The sequence below is a fragment of the Sus scrofa genome, chromosome 13 (assembly GCF_054392235.1).
Source record: "Sus scrofa isolate SSC_HxYL_T2T_F1_AM1 chromosome 13, Sscrofa_HxYL_maternal_Yorkshire_Landrace_v2.0, whole genome shotgun sequence".
Classification (NCBI taxonomy): domain Eukaryota; kingdom Metazoa; phylum Chordata; class Mammalia; order Artiodactyla; family Suidae; genus Sus; species Sus scrofa.
The window spans coordinates 223,653,289-223,676,748 of record NC_139395.1 but is presented as its reverse complement, the minus strand read 5'-3'; the positions used below and the strand labels follow the sequence as shown (position 1 = coordinate 223,676,748).

The following is a 23,460-nucleotide window of genomic DNA, read 5'->3' as shown; positions in this document are numbered from 1 at the left end:
AGGAGAGGGGGACTCTGAGGGTAAGAAGTGGAGGACGTGGTTTCTAACGCAGCTGCACAACCAGCTGCTACCAGCTTAGCCGCTTCAAACAACACCCCTGGAAAGCTCACGGTCCCTGTGGTTAGCGGTCTGGGCCCAGCTCGGCTGGCCCTGCTCCGGGTATCAGGCTGGAACCAGGCGGTGGGCCTGTCTTGTCTGAGGCTTGGGGGCCTCTTCTGGACGCTGGTGGTTGGTGGGATTCAGATCCTTGCTGTTTTGGGGCTCGGGTCTCGGGGGAGCTGGCCGGCCTCAGGGCCTGGCTGTGCGGCCCCCTCCGCAGGCGGCTCTTAGGAAGGCCAGCAGGAGAAACCTCTGAGTCTCCCGGTTCTGACCCGCCCAGGGGAGTCTTCCGCTGGCTAACTCAGAGTCACCTGCTCTGGGACCTCGGGTGCCTGCAGGATCCCGGAGTGACGTCCTGTCCTGTTCCCACCCCGGACAGCGTCAGTATGACTTCAACGTGCTGTGCTCTGCCCACGAGCAGGGCGACGTGGCTGCAAAGGGAGGGCAGCTCCTGCCTCCCGGGGCCGGGGGCGGGAGGTCAGCTGCAGCTGGGTGAACGTACACGCGGCCCAGGGAGCGTGAAGGAGGATCCCGGGTGGGTGCAGAGGTTCCCAGGCCAGGGATCGACCCTGCACCCCCGCAGTGACCTGCACCCCAGAAGTGACACTGCAGCCTCCCTAACTGCTTGGCCACCAGGGGACTCCTGACTTCTCTCTTTTAAAGTGTCCGTGCGTGTTCAGGTCTAAGAATAGTGACCAACGCCCACGAAACCCATGTGCCATCAAGATAGACACGTCTCCATTATCCAGAAAGTTTCCTGCCCTTCCCACCAACCCGCCCACGGAGGCGAGGGCTGCCTGGTTTTTACCGCCACGGACCAGCTTCCGACCCTCGCGCTTCTGCCAGCAGACCTCTCATCACACACGTGGGTGAGTCTGGCGTCTTTCACTCGGCAGGGTGTGTGTGAGACTCGCCGAGCCGCCCGCCCCCGGTGCTGGGCGTGGTGTCTGGGGTCCGCACGCTGGGCCTCGGCTTCCTGTCCTTTCTCTGGGGCAGGAGAACACGCTCCTCCGAGGGCTCAGGCAGGGAGGCGGCGGCCTGCGAAGCCTCTGAATCCAGGAGCCTGCGGAGGCTCTAACGTGCTCGCGCCAGTTCCATGGCCCTGGCTTTGCGGGCTCCAGGCCCACCGGCGTCTCATCCTGGCTCCTGAGACGTCCTGCTTCGCTGGAGGATTGAGGCTCAGTCCCTGGGGGCTCCGAGTGCCACTGTCCCCGCAGCTGAGGACACAGGAGCAGCTGAACTTCAGGTCCTGCCTCGAAAGAGCATCACTTCTTCTTCTTCTTCGGCCGTGTCCACAGCATGTGGGAGTTCCCGGGTCAGGGATCGAACATGTGCCACAGCCGTGACAATGCTGCGTTCTTAACCACTAGGCCGCCAGGAAACTCCAGCATCGCTTCCTTTAGAAAGCGGCTGTCGAGCCAGCAGTTGGGGACACTGGCCAGAGGCACCAGGGCAGGGCTGGCCTGAGGGTCTTGACCAGTGAGCTTCGCGACCAATAGTCCTCTGAACTGTAGCCCCCATGTGCCCTCAAAAATCGTAGATGGAGGAGTTCCCATCTTGGTGCAGCGGAAATGAATCTGACTAGGAACCATGAAGTGGCAGGTTCGATCCCTGGCCTTGCTCAGTGGGTTAAGGATCCAGCGTTGCTGTGAGCTGTGGTGTAGGTCTCGGACTCAGCTTGGATCTGGTGTTGCGGTGGCTGTGGTGTAGGCCGGCGGCTGCAGCTCTGATGTGACTCCCTAGCCTGGGAACCTCCATATGCCGTGGGTGTGGCCCTAAAAAGACAAAAGACAAAAAAAAAAAAAATCGTAGATGGAAAAGGGTCCCTGCCTCCATATTCTCAGAAAAAGAAAAAAACAAACCCTCAGAAAGACCACATATTGGCTGTAGCAACAATGTGAAGGTGACTGATTTTTCCATGGAAAACTAGAATCGTCAGAGGGTGAAGGTCCCTGAAGGCCAAGTGCAGACCACCCCCCAGTCGATGCATCTGGTTTGAAAGTGAAAGGACAACAGAGAAATGGCCACAACACACGAACCACAGAAGGCGAGGCCTCAGCCTTCTGCTGTCCAGGCAGGACGCGGGAGGCCGCAGACCCCAGGGTCCACTTTACAAACATCCGGCCCCCGAGCCCGCGCTTGGGTGGACTGTGGGCTGGGTCGGAATACAGGACCAGAGGCGGCCGCACATGCTCTGTGCGCCTGGCGCTGGCCGTGGGTCCTGGGCAGCTTCCGGGTGGGCTGGCCGGCAGGGGGTGAGAGGGGCTGGTGGAGGCCTTCTGAGCACCCCCTTGGCCCCGTGGGCCCCTCTCTGTGAGGACCACGCTTCCTGGGAGGAGGGCGGAGCTGCGGGCTGAGGATCCAGAAGGATGGTGGCAGGGCCTAGAGAGAGGCCAGGACAATTGGGGCGGGGCTGGCAGACCCGTGCCCTGTGCTCCCGCTGTGCACGGAGTCGGTGCGGGAAGCAGGTGCTGGAGCCTCGGGCCTGCAGCCGAGGAAGGAGTGGGATCCTGACCCGCTGACAGTAACGGGCAACTGGGTAACTGTTTGCACGTGTTTGCAGAATGGTCTAAGACCTGGCCCAGCAAAGGTGGGAAGGACGCAGGCCTGGTGGCCTTGAGACCCCCTCACGGAGGGCTACAGCGGGGCTCCCAGGAAGAAGCGGGAGCCTCGTCCTTGTCTGGTGGGTGTCGGGAGGCTGGGGTGGGGGGAGTGCAGTGAGGGGCCGGTGGCCTGATCCCAGCCAGACCCTGGGCCTGCCTAAGGAGGGATTTCTGATTTCCTACTTCCCTTCAGGAGGAGGTCCCGGGGGTGACCACCCCCAGGTGGGGCTAGAAGAGCCCCCAGACCCAGGCTGCAGCCTCTCTGATGGGTGCAGCCCTGGGTAACCAGGAGGGAACCTGAGCTCAGTGGGGCAGGGTGGGGAGGGTCCCACAGGAGCTCAGGAGGCTCTTTGCATAAAGCCCTTTGCTTGGTCTGCTGCGGTGGGGAGGGGGGGGGAGCGGCCCACAGCCCTCCCGGCAGATGCTTCTGTGTCATGAGCCCACCTTGCAGCCTAGGACACTGAGGTGGTGCGCATCTGACCAGCTCACGATCACGCTGCTGGGCAGTGGGGGTGGGGCAGGCGACCCCTCAGGTGGGGCTCCTGGTGACAGCACGGCAGTGGACTCCCATGAACCTAGAGTGACAGCTGTCAGCAGCCGACCCCTTGGGAAGAGAGAGCTCGGGGTGCTGTTTCCCCAGAGTCGGGGGGAGCGCCCCCCCCACCGCTTGGCCTGGAGTGAGGGCGCCTCCCAAGCCCCTCCCAGGGGACACTCTCCAGGGTCCCTTCGGCCTGCTTGCCGGGCCCCCACGCCTCTGCGGCCCGCCCCACACCCCTCCCCCACGGCCCTGGGTCTGCACCCGCCCCCCAAGGCAGGGCCTCTCCCGAAGCGACAGAAGTGACAGGGTGGACGTCTGCCTCGCGGCCCTGAACGAGGGCCAGCCTCCCCGTGCCTCTTCCCTCCAGAAGCCCAGGGCGGTTTTGGCGCCAGAATGCTGGCCCTTTGGGGGTTTAGGGCTGGGGTCTGGCCGGCCCTCCCAGCCAGCCGCCTCCGTGACCGAATCTGCTTCTGCCTCTGCAGCCCAGGGGGTCAGGGCCCCTCCCGGCTCCTCCCCAAGTCCTGACCCAGAGGAGGGGTGACCTCGGTGGCGCCCGGCTGGGCAGTCGCCTCCCCCAGATCCTGTTCTCCGCGGGGGCAAAGTGCAGACACAGAGGGGTCAGCTCCTCAAAGGGACGACGACCGCGACCGTCGGGGGAGGAGAGTGAAAACCTTTATTCAGAAACGTCGCGGACGCGGTTGAGGAAAACCCAGGAAGGAGCAAAAGCCGAGCTGACGCAGGACCAGGGGCCCCCGTGAGGTGTAGACCAGGCACCCCCCGAGGAAAAGACTTGGTCTTGTTCTCACTTTGCCGCCGGTGGCGGGGCCGGGGCCGCGTGGGGATGGGAAAGAGATAGCACCTTTGCTCTGGGCTTGGGGGCCCCGGGGCCGGGAGGCCCGGGTTCAGTTGGTCAGTGTCAGGCCACGTCCTGAGCCTCCCGAGCCCTTGGCCTGAGGCGGCTGGAACCAGGCGGCCAGCGGGGGCCGTGCTCGTGACCCGGCGCCTGGGGCTGTGCTGAGAAGGATGCTGCAGGAGCTGCGAGGAAGTCAAACTCTGAGGGGGGGCGTGGCGGCGGGGAGGCGGTCGCCGCTGACCCCAGACGGAAGGAGAAGCCAGGCTTCGGGGCTCTGACTCGGGATCGGGGGCGGCTGACAGGCAGCGGGGAGGGGGATGCAGCGCAGGTGGCAGGAAGGGCGCCTGCAGAACCCAGGGCTGGGGGCACTGGGGGTGGACTGTGCGGGGGTAGGGGTGGGCCAGGCACGGGGCAGCTTTTCAAGCTTCTCCTAGCTGATCGGGTGGGTCAGGAGATTGGGGTCCAGTTCTCACGTTCAGGGCTGAGGCTGGGCCGCTAGTCCAGGGCCACCTTCCTGGACACAGTCTGGTAGAAGACGCCCCGGAGCAGGGCCTGGTAGCTGGGCACGCGGAACAGGTGGCGCTCGCCGAAGGCCACGTCGTACTCGGCCGTCTTGCCGGTGACCAGGACGCGGATGTGGGGCTCGTTCACCTGGCGGCCCACCACCACCACGAAGACCTCGAGGCCCGCCCGCTGGGCCTCCTGCACCGCCTTCTCGATGGCGGCCGCCGTGGTGCCCTGCGAGTTGCCGTCGGAGAAGAGCAGCAGTTTCTTCTTGGCGGCGCCGGACGAGGCCTCGCGGTAGAAGCGGGTCACGTAGCCGAGGGCATCGGTGACGTCGGTGGCGTCGTTGAAGAAGCCCATGGCGTCCACGGTGCTGGCCAGCACGGTGTAGTTCTGCAGGAACTGCAGCGCCGCGCGCTCGGGCTGCTGCTGGCCGGTGCCACTGTACTGCAGCACCGCCACGCGCACGTCGTGGGCCGGGTCCGTGCGGCCCGCCGTCAGGAAGCGCTCGGCCAGCCGCTTGGCAAAGCGCTTGGTGGTGTCGAAGTTGTGGCTGCCCACGCTGGCCGAGCCGTCCAGCAGGATGGTGATGTCGGCCGGGGAGGAGAAGGTGACTGCGGGGGACGTGGGCGGCCGTGAGTGCCCGCCCCGGCCCCGGAGGGAGCCCAGCCCCAGCCACCCCGTGGCCTCCAGCGGTGCCCCCACCAGCGCACCATCCTCCCCCTGGTACTCACTCGGGCAGGTGTAATCCGGACACTTCTTGTCTGTAAAAGAGAAAACCCCAGAGTGAGCCCAGCTACCGCGGGACCGCCGTTCCACCTGTGGCCTCCCCGCCACGAGAGCGCCTCCATGGAGGGCAGCTGGCCACCTGCCCCCTCCCCCCACCAGGAGGGGTGTCCCTCATCCAAGAGGGGCCCCTTGAGGGGTGGACGGGCCCCCAGGCACCAGCCCGGTGAGGGGGAGGCCGGAGCCCTGGCACAGAGAGGAGGCAGGGCGGGCTGTCGCGAGGTGATGCTGACCACGTGCCCACCAGGTGGGCCGCCTGGGCTCGCTCCAAATCTGACCCTGAAGCTCCCTCTGGCCTTTGACCAGCTGTGTGCACCGTGGACTCAGCTCTGACCCTGGCTCGAGCCTGGACGGAAGGTGGGCACCTCAAGGGGTCTCAGGCTCCAAGGCCAATCACTGCACACGCGTGAGGGTGCGCTGGCCCTCAGACCTCTCGCACGTGCGCTCACAGCTCCAGGACGCACCCTGGGCCGCAACATCCCCCAGCAAGAGTGTGACGTGGCTTGGGGGAGGCGGCCGTGCTGCTGGCCGGGGCGGGGCGCCTGATTCCCAGGACAGAGGCACAGGGTGGGACGCGGAGCCGCCTCGGCCGGGGGAGCCCCCCGCGCCCACCTATGCAGATCTGGGTGGTGATGTTTTTCAGGAAGGCGTCATCCAGCAGCTCCGCGTAGTTCTCCTTGACCAGCGAGATGCCCGGCCGCCCCGGGGTCACCAGGCCTTGGCAGGAAATGACGTTGAGTTGGTCGGAGCTCGCGGCTAAGCCAAACACATCCTTGATGCCCACGGAGACCACCTGGGGGGAGGCAGAGCGTTGGCACGGCCCTTGGCGGGGACCGTCCCCCCTCGTGCTCCAGGGCGCCGTGGCCGCACCTGGATGTCGGGGCCGCAGAGCACGCTCAGCGGGGTGGTGTCCCTCTGGGTGTCTGAGCGGCCGTCCGTGATGACCAGGGCGATCCGGTTGTTCTGAGTGGGGGGCAGCAGCTGGCTCCGGGTGTACTGCAGGGCCTCGCCCGTGAACGTGCCTCCGCCCATCCACTGCAGCTTCTTGATGGCTCTGCGGGGCCACAGCTGTCAGGGCCCGGGGCGGGGGCTGGGGGCAGGTGCGGGCAGGGCAGGAAGGGGGCCGGCCTCAGGGGGGCCCCTGGGGACGACGTGTGCAGTCCACTGGCCGAGTGGCCCACTCACTCCTTGAGGTCCTGGGCGTTCCTGATGTTGGGGTCCCTCAGGTCCACGTGCTCCTGCATCTGGTTGTGACTGTACTGCACCACGCCCGCATGGGACTGCCCAGGCTCAAACTGCAGGAACGGACGCGGCGGTCAGGGGGGCCCCCCAGGGCCCCTGAGGCGTTGTGCCCCTCCGCAGGCCGCCCCTCCGCCCACCACCTGTCCCAGGTTCCCCTGGCCCCAGGCGCCCGCGGCGACGCTCACGTTCTGGTGGGTTTTGAGAAGCAACGTGTCTGTCCCAGGGCCCCCAGCCCCCGGCCCTCTCCTCTCCAGTGTCAGGGGGCCCAGGGGCCCCTCACCTTGACCAGCTCGTCCCTGCTCAGCCGGTCGATGACCTTGACGATGAAGTCCTTGGCGATCTCGAAGTTCTGCAGGCCGATGCTCTCGGAGCTGTCCAGCACGAAGAGGATGTCGATGGGGCCGCACGTGCACTCTGTGGGCGGCGGGGCCGTCAGCCTCGGGGCGCTCCCGGGACCCCTCCGGGGCGGGGCTGGAGGACCCGAGGGCAGGGGAGGACACCGGGGTCCACCCTGTCCCCGGGTGTGTGGGGAGAGGACGGGGCGGGCCGGCCCCGCAGGGTCGCGCGAGCAGGGCCGAGGGCCACTCACCACAGCAGGCTGGGGAAGAGGAGAGAGGAGGTTACGAGGGGCTGAGACTGAGGCCTCCAGCCCCCCCCAGCCCCGCCCTCAGGACTTTCCCCCGGGAGGGGGAGCCCGCGCCCCGCCTCCCCGTCCCGCCCAGCCCAGCGGTGGGACGTGCTTGGGCTGAGGACGCTACTCAAGGAGGCACTCACAGCACATCTTCATGACAATGTCCAAAATCTCGCATTCCTGGGAGGGAGGGGGACACAGCGGCGTGAGGCCCTCCAGGTCCCCACCCCTGGGACCACAGCAGGGCGGGGCTGAGGTTCTCGGCTCTGCCCACGAGGGCCCGCCTTTGGGACACGGGCACTTGATGTGGTCCCGAACACGTGGCTCCATGGTCATCGCCTGTCCCCCTGTGTCATCGCGTGCCCCTGCCACGGTCATCACCTGTCCCCCATGGTCATCACCTGTCCCCCATGGTCATCACCTGTCCCCCCCCCAGGGCCATGATGTGCTCCTTGTCACTGTCGCAGCTCCCCACCCCCACAGGATCCTTGGTCAGAGCGGTCGGCTCCCACAGACATTCACAGACACCCCACTTACATCTGGCCCCGGTGGTCCCACATGTCCTGGGGGTCCCTGTTAGGAAAAGGACAGAACAAGGGTTGTGAGGGCAGACCCTGGGGCCTGCTCAATTCCTGAGCTGCGGGTCTGCACCCTGGGGCTGCCCCCGCCTCCATTTAGGGCCCCTGAACACTGGGGGGGAGGGGCCTTCTGCACGCTAACGGCTGGGGCACCTGCTGCTGCCATCCACTGCTTGACAACTGCCTGACACAGCCTCTCCGGGGGTCTGTGGGCACACAGGCCAGGGCCCCGCCTGCAGCTCACCCTCACTGCCGGGTGGGGGTGTTCCCACTGCTCTAACAGTGCCACCTCCGTGGGCAGGTGCCCCCCCCACTGCCGGCACCGCCTTGTGCCCGCCACGCCTCACCTGGAGGCCTCCCCTCCCCCTCTCTGTCCCAGGCCCTCCACCCCAAACCGTGGTTCCCCCATCCCACCTGCCCAAGCCCGCCTCCCAGCCCTTCCCCGAGCCCTGCTCCCGAACCCACCCCCCAGCCCTCTGCAGGCTCAGGGTCGGGTGCCCGCCTGCGGCCACTCACCTGGGGGCCTTCAGGGCCTCGGTACCCCTTCGCTCCTTTGGCGCCTCGGGGAGCGACGTCGTTGTTCTGGGGGCACAGCACCGTGTCACTGGCATGAACGCCTGCTGCGGGCCTGTCCCCTCGTACCCTGGACGCCCGGCCCGCCCTCGGAGCTGCCTCCCTCCTCGGTGGGTGGGGCTCCCAGCCTGCGGGGGGCTCTGCACTTACGTCCTCTCCGGGGTCCCCGGCTTCTCCTTCGTCCCCCTTGAGGCCGGGGTAGCCTTTAGTGCCCTGCAGGTGACACGGGAGCAGGGTTAGCGTGACCCGCTCAGGGTCCGGGAAGGGCAGGGAGCCCACATCCCCAGAGGGGGTGGTCAGTCCACAGGGGCGGCCGGACGGAGACGGCGAGGGGCTGGGTGGTGCGTCTGCATGTGTGTGCTTGCACAGGTGTGGGAGCAAAGGGCTGTGTGTGTGTGCGTGTGTGTGCGCGCGTCTGTGTGAACGGGTGTGTGTGTGTGTGGTGTGGTGTGAGTGTGTGTGGGTGTGTGTGGTGTGGTGTGTGTGGGTGTGTGTGGGTGTGTGTAGTGAGGTGTGTGTGAGTGTGTGTGTGGCTGTGGGTGCCCGCGTGCTGCTCCAGCAGCTGAGGGGGTGGATGGACTGTACTCACGTTTATCCCGGGAGGTCCCCTGCTGCCCGGATAGCCCTGCAGGGGAGGCAGGACCGTCACATGGGGCTGGGGGGCTGGGGGGCCGTCACACTGGGCTGGGGGGGGACAGTCACACGGGCTGGGGGGGTGGGGGACAGTCATACCTGGCTGGGGGGGGCGGGGGGTCAACACCGGGCTGGGGGGGGTGGGGGGCAGTCACACCGGGCTCGGAAGGGGAGGGCCGCAAGGGACAACCCCAGCCCTCAGAGCCCAGTGTGCCCAGCTGGCCGGAGGTGGGGGTGGGTTCAGGGCACTCACGGGGAAGCCAGGGAAGCCCTCGGTGCCGTTTCCGGGGGGGCCGTCTTCACCCTGGGGAGCAGACGTGTGCGGTCATCGTGGGACTCGCCCCGGCCGGGCGCCACCGGACCCCAGGGCCCCAGGCAGCCCCCACCCCCCGGGCCATGCCCTGGGGCCCGTGTCACTCACCCTTTCCCCCATCAGCCCGGGGTCTCCGGGGGGTCCTGCCGGCCCTGGGGCTCCCTTGGGACCCTAAGGAGGAGAAGGCGAAGTGGACCCAGGCTGCCAGCCACACGGGCTCCGAGGCCGCTCGGAGGGAAGGAAGAAGGAGACTTTGGCGGCATGACGTCTTGGCCTAGCACAGAACTCACTAGAAGGACTTAAACCATAACCCGGGGGCCGGGCAGCCTTCAGGCCTCAGAGGCCACACCTGCCCCGTGACCCACCAGGGAGGGACCAGAGGAGGAGGTGACGGAGCAGGGGCAGGGGTCCCCGGGGTCGCTGGCGGGCACTCAGACGCGAGAACCCGGAGGGACAAGCAGACTCGGCCCCGGGCGCGGCCGCCGTGAGGAGGTTAACAACGTGCAGAAAATTCTGGAGGGAAAACGACAGAGAAGCCCTGGCCGGGGGGGGGCAGAGAGCAGGCGGGGGGGAGGGAAAGGGAAACTGGAACGAAATGAGGGAGACTGTTCGCGTCGCTGCTCTCTCGGTGGGCGTTTTGGATTTCAACTCTTTCCGTATTTTTCTGTGGTTTCTAAATCTCCCCAAGTGCACGTGGACGGTGAAAGGAAATGAGACGTTTCCATGTGCCAGAAGCACAGGGGTTTCTTCCAGGGAAGCCCTGGGCAGCGGGTGGCGTCTAGGGTCAGGGCTGACCGCCTGGGGTCGGAGGCAGCCAGGGGCACTCACCTCAGGCCCTGGGGGCCCCTCGTCTCCGCGGTACCCTTTCGGTCCAACGGGCCCAGCCTCGCCCTGCAGAGAGATGACACCCCCGTTGGGCCCTCGCTGCCCCATGGCAGCCCTCTGGCCCCAGACGCCACCCTTGCTGGCCTGCCTTTCTGGGTCCAGGCTCTGGGTCCCCTGAGCGCTCCATGACCACCCCAGGCCCAAGGAAGGAGAGCCAGCTCACATCACCCTCTTGAGGCCGCCCCTGCCTGGCCCCTCTGGGCCCCACCAGCAGGACTTTGGACTCAGAGGCCTGGGCACGGGCCCTGCCATGAGGGCCCCTCTGCCGAGGTCCCTCTTGGCCGGCCTCCCCTCCACTCCCGTTATCCCGCCCAGGAGGCTGCTCTGGCCCTGCTGCCCCACCACGAGGAGGCAGGAGTCCAGCCGCAGTCCTGGCCCTGGCGTTTTTCAAGCACTCGGCAGACCAGCCACGGGGACCAGCAGCCCCAGCGTGGGACACAGGGCTCACAGGGTAGGCCCGGGGCCCTGAGACCTCCCCGGGGCAGGAAAAGGACACAGGAGGGGCTGGCCTCGTCTGGCGGTGCCTCCTGGTCCCTGGGAGTGCATCCTGAGAAATAGGGACTCGGGGACCGGCCCAAGACAGAGCAAGACTGCGCTCGGGCCAGCTGGGCTGAGGGCAGCGCTGGCACCCACAAGGGGGGGGGGGCGCATCCCGGGGTGGGACGAGGGCGGTCGGCCTGGTGAATGGCGGACAACGGGACCCTGTCTTCCATTTCTCCTGCTTCCGCCCAGAACTGTCCGCACGGATACCTGTGTCCCGGGGTCTGGAGTTGGCGGGGTCGGGGGTGGGGGGCGGGGGCAGCACAGAGCAGAGCCCGGGGAGCTGGGATGTCAAACGCCCAGGGGGATGCTGCCTGGGCTGGAGGTCAAGTCCACAGTGGACTGTTGAGGTGGGTCACAGGCTGAGGGGGGACATGGAGCCTCCTCCCAAAGGAAGCAGCCGCTGCCAGCACCACCTGGGGTCCCCGGGCCTGGGGCAGGCCCCCCCCCTCCCCACGCCCTGTGGTTTCCTTGCATGTACGGTGACTATTAATTGCTCTGAAATGAATGCTGCCAGGGCTCTTCAGGGAACCCGCATGGTCCCGGCTTCTAGCGTTTTGTGCAACCGCAGTCTTGAAGAGCTTCCTGAAAGGCGTGGTGGGAAGGACCGGGTTGTCCGGGCAGCTTGTCTGGAGCCCCTGGAGCCCCTGGGCTCGCTCTGGGAGGCAGCCCCGCCCTCCCGTCCAGGAAAGCCAGCAGGACCAGCCTGGCCTGAGGCCACAGCGGTTAAGTCGTGTGGACTGAGCGAACCAGAAGGAGGCAGGGCAACAGCCGTTCCAGAAAAACATGCGTGGGGCGGGGGGGAGTCTAAACATGACCACAGTGCATTTTAATCCCCGGCAAAGACGGCAACCGCGCACCCTGTGACTGCTCACTGAGTCAAGCCCGGGCGAGCCTGCCATTCTCCTCACCCTACAATCGCCACTCCAGACGAATAAAGACGGGAGCAAAAATATAGTAAAAGGGGTGAGTGCGTTTGCAAATCTCTGAAAACCACAAGATTCCAGAGACAAGGTCGGGATGCAGCTGACAACTGGCACCTGCAGGTGGGTGTGGGGGCATCAATGTGGGAACACGGAGCCCGGCGGGAAATGAACACCTGCCCCGGCGGAGACCACGCCCGTCTTCCCATAAAGAGCCAAACCAAGAGAGGAGCAAAGACGCTCGTCCGGAGTCTGACCCTGGCTCATGCTGGCAAGGGTGTGGACAATAGGTGTGGACAATAGGTGAGAGCTAGATGGGTGCAGTCTATCTACCCCGGGGTGGGGAGTAAGGGGGGCAGAGAGCTAGATGGGTAGAATTGTTTGGCAAATGGCAACTCACACACACACCATTGGGGCCAGGACATTTTATCACTAAGAATCTACACCCTGGATCTAGCCTTGGAATTTCTTCAGAACGGCTGGCTGGATGGGTGGATGGATGAGCAGGTGGTGGGCAGAGGGGTGGATGGATGGATGGACGCCTGTATCCACAGATAGAAGATAGATGGACAGACAAATGGCAGGTGGACGGGTGTTAGGTGGACAGATACACATACACACACAGATGACGGATGGATGGGTGGACGGATAGAAGGGGGAGGGATGGCTGTTTGGTGGATGGGTGATGGATGGATGGAGGCTCGGTGGGTGACGGGTAGCGGATGACAGATGGACAATAGGTGAGAGATGATGGACAGATGGGTGATGGATGGATGGAGGCTCGGTGGGTGACGGGTAGTGCATGACAGATGGACAATAGGTGAGAGATGATGGACAGATGGGTGATGGATGTTTGGTGGGTGATGGGTAGTGCATGACAGATGGACAATAGGTGAGAGATGATGTTGAGACAGTGGGTGACGGAGGGCTGCATATACAGTGGTGGATGGACGAATGGATGGACAGACGAGCCGACTGAAAGGCAGATGGATGTTAATACATATCACAGTGTTTCCCATAAAGCAAATACGGCAGACACGCTCCATCCGTGCTGCCGGGGATGACAAGCGTCAGGAATCAGACCCTTCCGGGGGTAACAGGGAAGAGGCCTCATCGCAGGCCAAGGCCAGAGCTGACCGATACCCAGCCTGGGCAGCACCCTGAATTGTGGGCGCCCTAAGGGGCTCATGGACCCTGGGGACAGCCCTCAGCCTAGAGGAGGGGGCGGGCAGGGTCGGGGCCTGGGCTGGACGTCCACGCCACACACACTGGTGGGTTCGCTACTTGTTCACGTCTGTATAATCTGCCTTCCTCACTGGACTGCCAGTCCCACCCCTGCCCCACGGGAGCCGCTTCGGGTTGTGTGCCTCCCGCCTTCCAGTGCTCCCCCTGGGCCGGCCGGAGCTCGAGTGGGCCCTGCAGACCTCTGCCAGGACGGCCTGGCCACCAGGATGCCACAAGAGCCCCAGCATGGCCTGGCCAATGCCACCCACTAACGTGGCTGCGGCAACATCAACAAACCTGGTAGCCAGGCACAGACCTCGTCGCCCTGGCTGAAGTCGGCCTGGTGCTGACCACCCATGCCGAACGTCCCCTCGCCCAGCCCGCCGCTTCCTCGGGCCCCCACTCCCCCTGCCCCCAGGACGACCTCTGGAAGGTCACGCCCAGGAATTCTGGAACTTTCCCTGCACGGACACATCCAGTCAGGATCACACCTGGCTCCAAACGCTGAGGGTCTCCCCTCGCCCACCTGGTGCCTCCAGGGGTCTCCACACTCTGTCTCTAAGCAGGGGGCCTTTGTCTAGGCTCCGACCTCTGTGCCCCACACTGCCAAGCCTGGGGGCTTCCCCAGGGTACCCCTGCTGCTGCCAGCCCTGCCCCACGTGCACCCTGGCTTTGACCCCCACTGTCTTCCTCCAGCACCAACCAACACAGGGCAACTCTGAATACCCAGGGCACCCCCAACTCTGAGGGCAGTGGGAGGTCCCACTCCGTCGGGGCTGTGGCCTGGCAGGCGCCCTCCCTGGGACGAACAGCACCCCTGCGAGCACTGGACCACCTCGCCAATCTGTCAGCCCCCCGGCCCCCTGCCCCCGCCACCTACAGCTACCCCTGCACCCCCAGGTCTCCAGGCCATGCCCCCTGCAGGAAGCACCCCAGGTCAGAAGTGGAGAGAGACCCCCCTAAATCTGCGAGCTGATCCGAGCCAGCAGCGCTGACGTCATGCGGACGCCCTGTCCCTCCCGCAGCCGGGCTTCCTACCGGGTCTCCGGGGACACCGACGGGGCCTTCTCGTCCCTGGTCACCTTGGGGTCCAGCTTCACCCTGGGGAGGAAAAGCCTCTGAAGCGGAGACGGGAGGGGGGCTGCCCAGAGCCAGGAAGGGCCCTTGGCCAGGGCGGGCAGCAGCCTCCTCCTCACACTTGCCCGCGTGCCCCCTAAGATGCGGTCGGGAGACTGGCCATTGAAGGACTCGTGTTTTCAGGGACCCAACAGCCCTCCTGCGGCCTGGAGGCAGCCCCCGGCTGGCCTCTTCTCCTGCCCCCGTGGCCAGAGCTGTGGGCGACTACGCAGGGCACTTCCCGGAGGCGTCAGTCCTGCGTCCCGACCTGAGGGACCGGCTTGGAAGGGGGAGCCCAGGGAGTGGGAGGGGTTGGCCTTGGCTCGGTTCACTCCCCGTGGGCACGCCTTGGGCACGTGTCTGGAGGAGGAGCACGTGCCCCCAGTCCTAGGTGTCGCTGCCAGAGGGACAGCGTCCTGTGCTCGGGGAGCGGCCGAGCCTGCGTCTGCAGCAGGTGGAGTTCAGCCGCGCCCGAGGCTGGGAGCACAGCACCCTTTGCTTCTAATCCCGGAGCTGGGGGTGGGCCTGCTCCCCGCAGCCGGGCAGTCTGCTCTCCACCACACCCTGGGCCCCGCCACCTTCCCCACCGGACCGCGGGGCAGAGGGAGCCCAGCACGGCCCGGGCCCGGAGGCTGGGGCAAGGCTCCTGGGCCAACCCACCCTGCCACACCGGACGTCGTAAAAAGGAAAAACTGTCCCAGGAGGAACACAGGCTCCGTCTACAAACCTGTGCGGCGCTGGGGGACCTCAGGTCGGGACCAGCCCATGTGCAGCGTGAGGGGCTGGCTGCGCCCATGGCAGGCGTGAGGTTGGGCGGCTACACGCCACGTCCCTTCCCCACGCTCGGTGGATGTGGAGCCGGACACGGGCCAGGCCCACCTGAGGCTGAGCAGGATCTTACACGGGGACGAGGGCTGCAAACCAGCCTGTCCAGTGACTTCCCGGGTGGCCGTTCCTGGCCAGTGTGGTAACCTCTCCTGGCCTCCCGCAGGCCCTTGAGGTGACCGGGGCTGCGCAGCTCGGAGGTCTGGGCCGGGGGCCGAGCTGCTGCATTTCCCACACAAGTGGGGGTATCTTTGGAAAGCGGAAGACGAGGGCGTGGCTCACCCACATCCGGGGCCAGAGGGACCTGGGGTGTGTCCTGTGGCTCTGACGGCCTGACCCCAGCCTCGGTCTGTGCCCCAGGGCCTGGGTCCCAGCTTTAGGACCAGTGACTCACCGGGTCTCCTCTTGGGCCCCGAACGCCTGGGGTCCCCCGTGGTCCTCTTTCCCCAGGGCCGCCCTGCGTGGATGGGAGCAGAGGGCAGTGAGGCCACAGCCCAGGTAGAGCGGCGCGGGGGCTCAAGGCCTGGGCCCAGGGCCGCCCTCCCCGCCCCCAGCAGACGCCCAGGACCCGACCGCTCCATCCCCACACCCTGTCCCTTCAGAGGCCAGAGTCCCACTGGCCCGCATGGAGCTCCAGGATCTGTCCACCCAGGACACGGGGCTGGTCGTGCCGGCCACGTCTGCCCCTAAGGGGTGAGGCCGGAGCCAGAGCACCCACTCACCCTCTCTCCCGGGGCGCCGTCTGGTCCTGGGTTCCCCTGGGATTAAGAGGGATGAAAGCAGGCATTACTTTCTGCCGAGCCAGCTGAGTCCTGGGAATGGGGCAGGAGGCCGCAGGGGGGTTCCTACCTCGTCGCCGGCTTCTCCCTTCTCTCCGGGGGGACCGGGCTCTCCAGGCTCGCCCTGGGGGCGGAAAGTGCAGATGCTCAGTCCCTGACCCTGCAGCCCCTCCCAGAGCCCGGCCCACCCGCTGCATCAGGGGTGGGGTGCTGTGTGCCTGCTCACCTCGTCTCCAGGGGGACCTGTGTTCCCTGGCCGCCCAGGCTCCCCATCTGCTCCAGGCTCCCCCTGGAAAGACAGGGCCGTCAGCCCTCAGGTGGCCACACCTGGCCATCCTGGGGGCCCGTGACCCCACGCTGGCCGTCCTCACCCGGAGGTCAGACTGCCAGCCCTGAAGGACCACAGGGACCTTGGACATCAAGGACACTCCCCCCTCACACCTCTGCACAAAATCCGCCTCCTGGGCTCAAACACCGCCCTTGTGCAAGGAGGCCCAGTGTCGCCATGGGGACTGGCCCGATTCTGGGACCCCCGTGTCGTTAGGACGTGTTCGGGCCAGAGTCCACGTAACCCCTCCACCTCTCCTAGCACTTCCTGTTGCTGAAAACCCCGAGGCGAACCAGCCACGGATTTGGATTCGACTCAGATCGCACCGTCCCTGGGCCTCGCCCTCCGCCTGCTCGCCGCATCAGTATCGCCCGTTTGTGCCTGACGTCACGTGTGCAGACAGATGCTGGGACGACATGCCAGGCTGCGGGCAGCGTGGACGTTCCTGAGAGGCCGCGGGCGGGCAGGTGCGGAGGAGACCGTCGTCCGAGGCTGAGGGACGAGGCTCCCCGCGCAGAGGCTCCCGCCCGCCCCGCCGGCCCCAGAGGGCAGCGGCGAGCCTCGTCCCCCCGGCCTGGCCCTCAGTCACTGACCTTCTCGCCTTTCAGTCCGAAGGCGCCTGCGTCACCCTTGGGCCCTGGGGGTCCTTGGACACCCTGGAGAGAGATCACAGAGTTAGTCCCCAGTCTGAAGCCGCAGCCACCGGCCGCACACGCAGGGGAAAAGCTCGACGGCCCGCAGGACTTCTTGGCACGTCAGAGGGAGAGTTGAGGCAGCTCTGACTCCCGGGAACTTAGTCTAGGATGCCCCGGGAGAAAGCGACTTACGTCGAATCCGGGCAAGCCCTTGCAGCCTGGCAGGCCGGGGTACCCCGTCTCCCCCTGCAGGAGGAAGGCGGTTTTCGTGATTAAGGCTTTGGGCTCTGGCACATCCATCCCCTTCCCCAGAAAGCCCCGCCTGGTGGAAGTCACTCTGAGCTTGGCTGGAGGGCTTTGCCACCTCAGGGTCGCCCAGGAGTGCCCACGCACGAGACCCTCCTCCCCAGCTCCACCAGGGCGGCCAGCTTTGCCCGCCATCCCTTCCCCAAACCCGGGGCCCCCCCAGCCCCCCCCAGCCGAGGGTGACCTTCATGCCATCCACGCCGTCAATGCCACGTTTCCCCTTCTCGCCCTGCAAAGCGCAGAAACCAGAGAAGGTCAGGCAAGGTCAGACAAGGTCAGATAAGGTCAGACCGCGCCCCGCGGGGCAGTGCCCCCTCTGGCCACTCTCACCTTGTAGCCCTTGGGTCCCCTGGAACCCTGTGGAGACAGAAAGGGAGGGTGAGGGGCTTGGTCTTCCTGTTGCGGGGCCAGGTCCCCAAGGGGGCCTTGCCAGCCGGCGGCCGCCCGGCCACACCAGGAGCCGGCTGCGTTGTCCCTGTCCAGTGGGGGCTCTCCGTGCCCCGAGGGACGTGTCCCCATCACATTTCACTCACCTTCTCCCCTCGGCTCCCTTTTTCACCCTACACAGCAAACAGAGGCGAGGAGCGACAATTAGGGGGGCCCAGGCCGAAGAGCCCAAGACCCCAGGGAAGGCCGCAGGAGGGGGGCCCACCTTCATGCCCTGGTAGCCGACGGGTCCAAGGTCTCCGGGCCTCCCCTGCAACAGAGGAGGGTGTCAGACCGTCGTGGGGGTGCAGCCCCGCCCAGCCCCCTCGCCGCCACCCGGTCCAGGCCAGGTCAGCTGGAGAGACCAGGCTGACTGACCGCTGACCTGCGCCCGAGAAGAGCCCTGCTGTGAAGGCCCCAGCCTGCCCCCAGGGGCTCCTCGGTGGAGCTCCGGGGAGGGCGGTGCAGGGCCCTGGGGACACTGCCACGGAGGGACAGTGACCCTGCCACCTGCCCTCTCTGCTCTGCGGGGTCTGCCTGGGTGGGAGGTGCTGGCAGGTGTTGTGCGCTGTGCCCTCCGACCTCGCCTCCCACAGGGCCATGCCCTCGGAAGGTCAGGCCCCACAACGACGGTACTCAGAAACCAGCCATCCTTCCAGAAGTTTCCGCCGCCTGGGTCTTCTCAGTGTGCCACCGCCCTCCCCCCACTGCAGGCGCTGGACACTCACGGGGTCTCCGGCTTCTCCTTTCTCCCCGGGGAGCCCCGGCTTCCCTCGTTCTCCCTGGAACACAGAGCAGAGCAAGGTTGGGGGACAAACTCCATTTACTTCTAGAAAGCTGGTGCCCTAAGGAGCCACCCCACCCGACGCCCGCTCCTGTCGCTCTCAGGCACCTCTCCTCGGGCCCAGGCTGGGTCTTCGAGGTCAGGTCCACAAGCTCCTCCACACCCCCTGGTTCTTTTCTCCCCCCCCCATTCTTGTGGCTGCGCTGGGCTCCCAGGGGCAGCCCGGCTGGCGGGTTGATGGGCACAGACGCCCCCCACCCCGGGGAAGGGGCTGCTGCTCAACCCCCAGGTTGGCAGCCATGAAGCTCACAGCGGCTGGACCTGAAATCTGGACTTTGACAAGCGAGCGCTCAGGTTTGGATGTTGGCAGCTAGTTTGTCTTCCAAAACCTTGGCCCAAAGTTCTCTTGCCATGGGCCCACGTTCGCACCACCCCTTCCTTGGTGGGGGCACCCCCAGGAGCAGAGCCACAGGGGACACTCACTCTAGAGGCCACTCCCTCCATCACAGGGAGGGGGCCGGTGCAGTGGACCCCACCCCACACCAGCCTTCAGCCCCCACATCCGCCTGGGGTCATCGGCTGCCTGGGTCAGGGGCTGCCTGGGGTCCAGCCGTGTCCCTGACTCCTGATGCCAGGCTGCAGGGACAGTTCTCCAGCTTCCCTCCCGGAGAAAGGTGCGGGCAGGTGTGGCCACTCACCTCGTACCCAGGGTCACCCCGCAGCCCTGGAGGTCCCCGGGCGGGCTGCAAGACGCAAGAGGAGAGTCAGCGCGAGACAGCATCTGGGCAGGTGGGGTGGGCGGGGGATGGGCGCTCACTCACCTGGCACTCGAAGGAGCAGCACTGCGGGAGAAGCGACAGAGGGACACGTCAGAGAGCCCGAGCCCAGCCGCGCTGGCAGCCCGCGCTCTGCCTGCTGGTGGGGGAAGGGGCGCCCGCCGTGCGGGGCGGGGGGTCGGGGGAGGGGGCTTACCACTTGCTCCACGTTATTTTTCTGAAAAACGAAAGGGAGAAGTCGGTTCACCTTCCCGCCGGGCCGGGGCCGCGGGGCCGGCCGCGGGGCGGTGGGCGGGGCTCACAATCATGTCGGCGATGGTGTCGATGGTCTGGCTGATGACCTCCTCCGCGTCGCGGCTCTGACCCCAGTCGGCCGCCGTGAAGTTGCGCCGGTACGTGTGGTCGGTGGCGATGATGCTCAGGCGTGGCTCCTGGCGTGGACGTGCCGGGGACAAGGGCGGAGGTCAGCGTCCGCGGGAGCACAGCCCCCCGCCCCGGCCCCGCCTCTGCTCCCGGAGCCCCGCCCCCCGCCCCCCCCCATCACGCCTGTGCCCCTCCCCGCGTCCTGCCCAGGCCCGGTGGGGGTGCCCACCAGGTGGTCGGGCGTGATGGCCACGGAGAAGACTTTGATGCCCAGGTGCTTGGCCTCGTTCACGGCGTCCTCCAGGCCCCCGCAGGGCTCCTTGTAGCCCTCGAGGGGGTGCCCGTCCGTCACCACGATGAGGTACTTGTTCTCCTTCAGGTGGGAGCCCCTGGGAGGGTGGGGGTGGTGAGACCTGCGGCCCCGACAGCTGGGGCCCCCAGAGCCGCAGGGCTGAGACCCCGGTCGGGGCAGTGGGCGGTGGGCTAGAAACCCAGAGGGAGACCCGGACCCCAGGCTGCTCAGGCACGTCCCTGTTTCTCGCGTGACTGGCCACACGGTGGGATTTTCGCAAAGGCCATGAAGTCAGAAAATAAGGTTTTCTGGGGCCAGACTTCAGGTCCCTCTGCCTTCGGGGGCTGAGGGACGTTGGCAGCTGTGGGGCAGGCGGGGGGGGGGGGGGGGTCCACCGGCACGACCCTCTCGGCCCCCAGGACGGGTCTTGGGCACCCGGGGCGTGGGGACAGGCCGCTCCCCAGGCGGGGGCCACGGGCGTGTCCGGGGACCGAGCAGGGAGGGGACCGCCGGGCACTCACCCCACGAGCAGCTCCTCCAGCCCCTTCTTGATGGCACAGTCCGTGTAGGTGCCTTTGCCGAAGTACTTGACCGCGTCCACGCTGTCCTTGAGCGCGTCGCGGCCGCCGGGCATGCGCGTGAGCCCGCGGATGATCTCCACCTCGTCGCTGTAGTGCAGCGCGCCCGCGTTCCACACCAGGTTGCGGTCGCAGCGGTAGTACCTGCGCCAGGCGGGGGTGAGCCGGGCCGCCCCGGGGCCCAGGCCCGCTCCCTCCCGCCGTCCATCGAGGGCAGGTCGGCCGCCCTGTTACAGGCGCCCAGACTGCCTGGTCCTGTGACGCCGCGAGAGGAAGGAGCCTGCGGTTCCCAGGCTGGGCTCTGCGCAGGGCCGGGTCGCTAGGTCCTGGCACCGGGGGCCACACGTTGCGCGAGGAGGTGGCCGGGAGGGCCGGGCCCCGACCAGCAAGGGGGGACGTGGTGTCCCCTGTCTCCAGGACTTGCAATGAGCTTTGTGTGCTGCGACCCTGCTTCAGGGCCAGGCGGTGGGGGGCAGACCCTCGAGGACAGCAGTGGGGCCAGGCGGTGGGGGGCAGGGAGGGCTGGTCCTGACAGGGACCCTGGGTATGAGCGACCTCCTCTCTCTCCCCATGTTCCTCTGCCGAGGGTTTCGGGGGATGGCCAGGCCCTCCCGCCCATCAGCAGATGGGTGACTGGGGCCCCTGCGGGAGCCAGCAGCATCAGCAGCAGGAAGAGCCCGCCTCTGTTCACGGGTGGGAAAGCAAGGCCCAGGCCAAAGCTCCCTGGAGGGGGACGCTGGGCCGAGGGCTGCCCAGGCCCCTCCCAAAACACGTCCACACCTGGGCCCTTGCTGCTTTGCCTCCTGGACCTGGGCATCTGGGGAAGCGGGGGTCTCCACAGTGCCCTGCCCTGGGCGGCCCCACCCTCTGTCCTTGAGGCCCCCCAGGTGTGAGGTTCAGGGCCCGGCTAAGCCAGTCAGTGGGTCAGTGGGTCAGTGGGTCAGCAGGGACAGGGTGGGATGGGGTGGGTCCTGCCCAGGTGAGGGAACAGGGAGGAGCCTGTTCTGATGCGAGCCCCTCCCCCTGCAGCCCTGCCCCACCCCTGCCCCCGCCTCACCCACTGACTGAGTCAGTGATGGCCAGAGGGTGCTGCCCCCAAAGCAGAAGCCGGCTGGAGGCCATTCCCACTGGACAGGGGTCTGTCTGGGTCTGGTCCACGTTCTCTGACTCTCCACAAGGGCAGCAGTCAGTTTCCAGGTGGTTGGAGCCAGGGGGGCTTGGCCAGCCCAGTTGTGGGGGTGGGGGCGTTTGGGGATCCCCCGTCCTGCTCTGTCCCCTCCAGCCTCCTGGCTGACCAGCCTGTCCCATCTGAAACGCAGCTCTCTGTGGCCCATCTGAGCCACACAGACGAGGGGTGGCCCTCGACTCCCTTCTCAGGTGGGGGCGCTGACGTCAGCTCCGCTGGCTGGGCTGTGGCCGGGCGACACCAGGCCGGCGGCCCTGGGCCCCGAGCCCTCCACCGGGAGGCTCGCAGGCAGGAGGAGGCTGAGGTCCTACCTGTCCTTCAGGTTGTCGATGAAGCGCTTGGTGAAGGACTTGACCTTGTCCACCAGGGCCCCGTAGGGCTTCAGCCTCAGGGCCACACTCTCCGAGGTGTCCAGCACGAAGAACAGGTCCACGGGGCAGTCTGGGGGGTCGGGGGGGGCTGGGCTCGCGCTGCACCCACCGTCCCCAGGCGAGGCCCGGCCAGCCGCCTGCACCCCGCGGGGCCCTCGAGCCCAGGCCCGGGTGTCCCGCCCGGATCAGATTGGGTCAGGGTCCCAACCCCCGGAGGTGCCGCGTCTCAGCCCTTTTCTCCCCACTCTCCCAAGTTGAATTTCAAACCCCAGGGGCAGGGCCTTCAGGAAGAGGGGCGAGAACGCTGATGCTGTTTCTTCGCTGATGCCCGGCGGAGGCCCCAGGGAACGGACGGGGCCGAGCAGGAGCAGCCGAGACCCGGACGAGCTTGCCTTCCTCCACTGGGCCCCCGACTCGGCCTAACTTCCCCCCCTGCCCCGGCCAGCGGGGCCTCCCGCTGAGCACTCGCACAGCGAGAGGAGGGCTGGGGTCCCCCCGGGGCAGGACCTCACCCAGCGTCGGCTCCAGGCCGGTCTCCCAGAGTGGGCGACCCGGCGAATCCGCTCACCTTGGAACGCGACGGCCCTTGTGTCTATCAGGTCGTCCTGCGCAGTGGCCCAGCAGGCCTGCAGCAGCAGGGGCAGCAGAGCACGGGCCAGCTTCATGTCACCGGCCTGGTGTCACCATCGAGCAGGGGCAAGAGGCAGGGCGGGCCGGCGAACACCAGTGACCCGAGAGAGAAAGCTGCGAGGAGCTGCCTCTGCTCTCCGGGCCTGGCCGTCGCAGCGCAGGAGGGAGGCGGGTGGAGGGAGGAGCAGGAGGGAGGAGCTGGGGCGGGAGGGGGGGCGGAGGCGGGAAGGGGGGAGGGGGGTCCTCCCAGCTCTGGTGAGTCACGGCTCTCTCCCCAGCAGGGCCGCTTTGAGCCCTGGACGCCGCGCGGCTGAAGAGGGACCCCCCGGGTTGTGGGGCTTTTTCCGCGCTCCTGCTCCGCCGTCGTGAAGCAGCCTGCCTGCAAGAGCCCGGGCCCGGGGATGGTGGCTTCGGTTCCCAGCCTTCGCGGGGGGCCGGTCCCCTGGCGACTGTGTCTACAGACCACATGCTTTTTAAATGCTTCAAATCCAGGGCTTCGTCTGACTTCTGAGGTTTTGCGTACATGTCTCTTCACAGTTTCGTCCAACACACACTCTGAGGAAAGACATTTTGCATTTTTGTGCGGAAACAACAATACCCACCCATGCATTTGTTGTATTTAAATATCTAGAGACCGAGGCACAGACAGACAGACACACAGAGAGACCCGGACTCTGAGGACAGGTGTGAAGGCCCTGCTCTGCGCCCAGTGGGTGGGCTCTGGATGTGGCCCCGGAGAAGGTTCTGGAAGAATCGTCCCAGAGCTGGAGCTGTTAACACTTGTTCAGTAGTTTACGCACGCAAAGGTCTGTATGACTGTAATAAAGAATGTTCGAGAAAACCTTCAGAAATTACACCTTTCAGGGAGTTCCCTCTGCGGTGCAGTGAGTTAAGGACCGGGCGCTATCTCTGTAGCGACTCGGGTTCCAACCCCAGCCCGTGCAGTGCGTTAAGGATCCCGCATTGCCACAGCGTAGGGCCCAGCTGCAGCTCGGAGTCCACCCCGGCCCGGGAACGTCCACAAGCTGCGAGCGCGGCCAGGAAGGACGGGAGGAAGAAGGGAAGAAAGAGGAATTATTCCGCTCACGGGTCATTCCAGGCGTTCTTCCGGTGTTTTCCACACCTGCTTTGTGAAGCCTT

The 23,460-nt window shown here is 66.5% G+C and overlaps 1 protein-coding gene across 1 annotated transcript; it reads right to left on the bottom strand.

Annotated features, from left to right (window-relative positions):
* Positions 1-3,890: 3,890 nt before the first annotated feature.
* On the bottom strand, positions 3,891-22,472 carry COL6A1 (collagen type VI alpha 1 chain). The gene is made up of 35 exons (XM_021071094.2): positions 22,259-22,472; positions 21,631-21,760; positions 20,077-20,277; positions 19,493-19,652; positions 19,203-19,331; positions 19,097-19,117; positions 18,946-18,966; positions 18,823-18,867; positions 18,069-18,122; positions 17,567-17,611; positions 17,448-17,474; positions 17,245-17,271; positions 17,099-17,143; positions 16,801-16,854; positions 16,567-16,629; positions 15,872-15,934; positions 15,716-15,769; positions 15,589-15,624; positions 15,261-15,323; positions 13,964-14,026; positions 10,182-10,244; positions 9,462-9,524; positions 9,294-9,344; positions 8,997-9,032; positions 8,558-8,620; positions 8,351-8,416; positions 7,794-7,829; positions 7,400-7,436; positions 7,215-7,223; positions 6,906-7,039; positions 6,569-6,678; positions 6,254-6,437; positions 5,996-6,176; positions 5,332-5,361; positions 3,891-5,211 (listed from the first exon to the last, which is right to left on the bottom strand). The coding sequence occupies exons 1-35, from the start codon at positions 22,353-22,355 to the stop codon at positions 4,589-4,591; spliced, it is 3,084 nt and encodes a 1,027-aa protein (XP_020926753.2). The 5' UTR covers positions 22,356-22,472; the 3' UTR covers positions 3,891-4,588.
* Between the last annotated feature and the right edge of the window lie 988 nt (positions 22,473-23,460).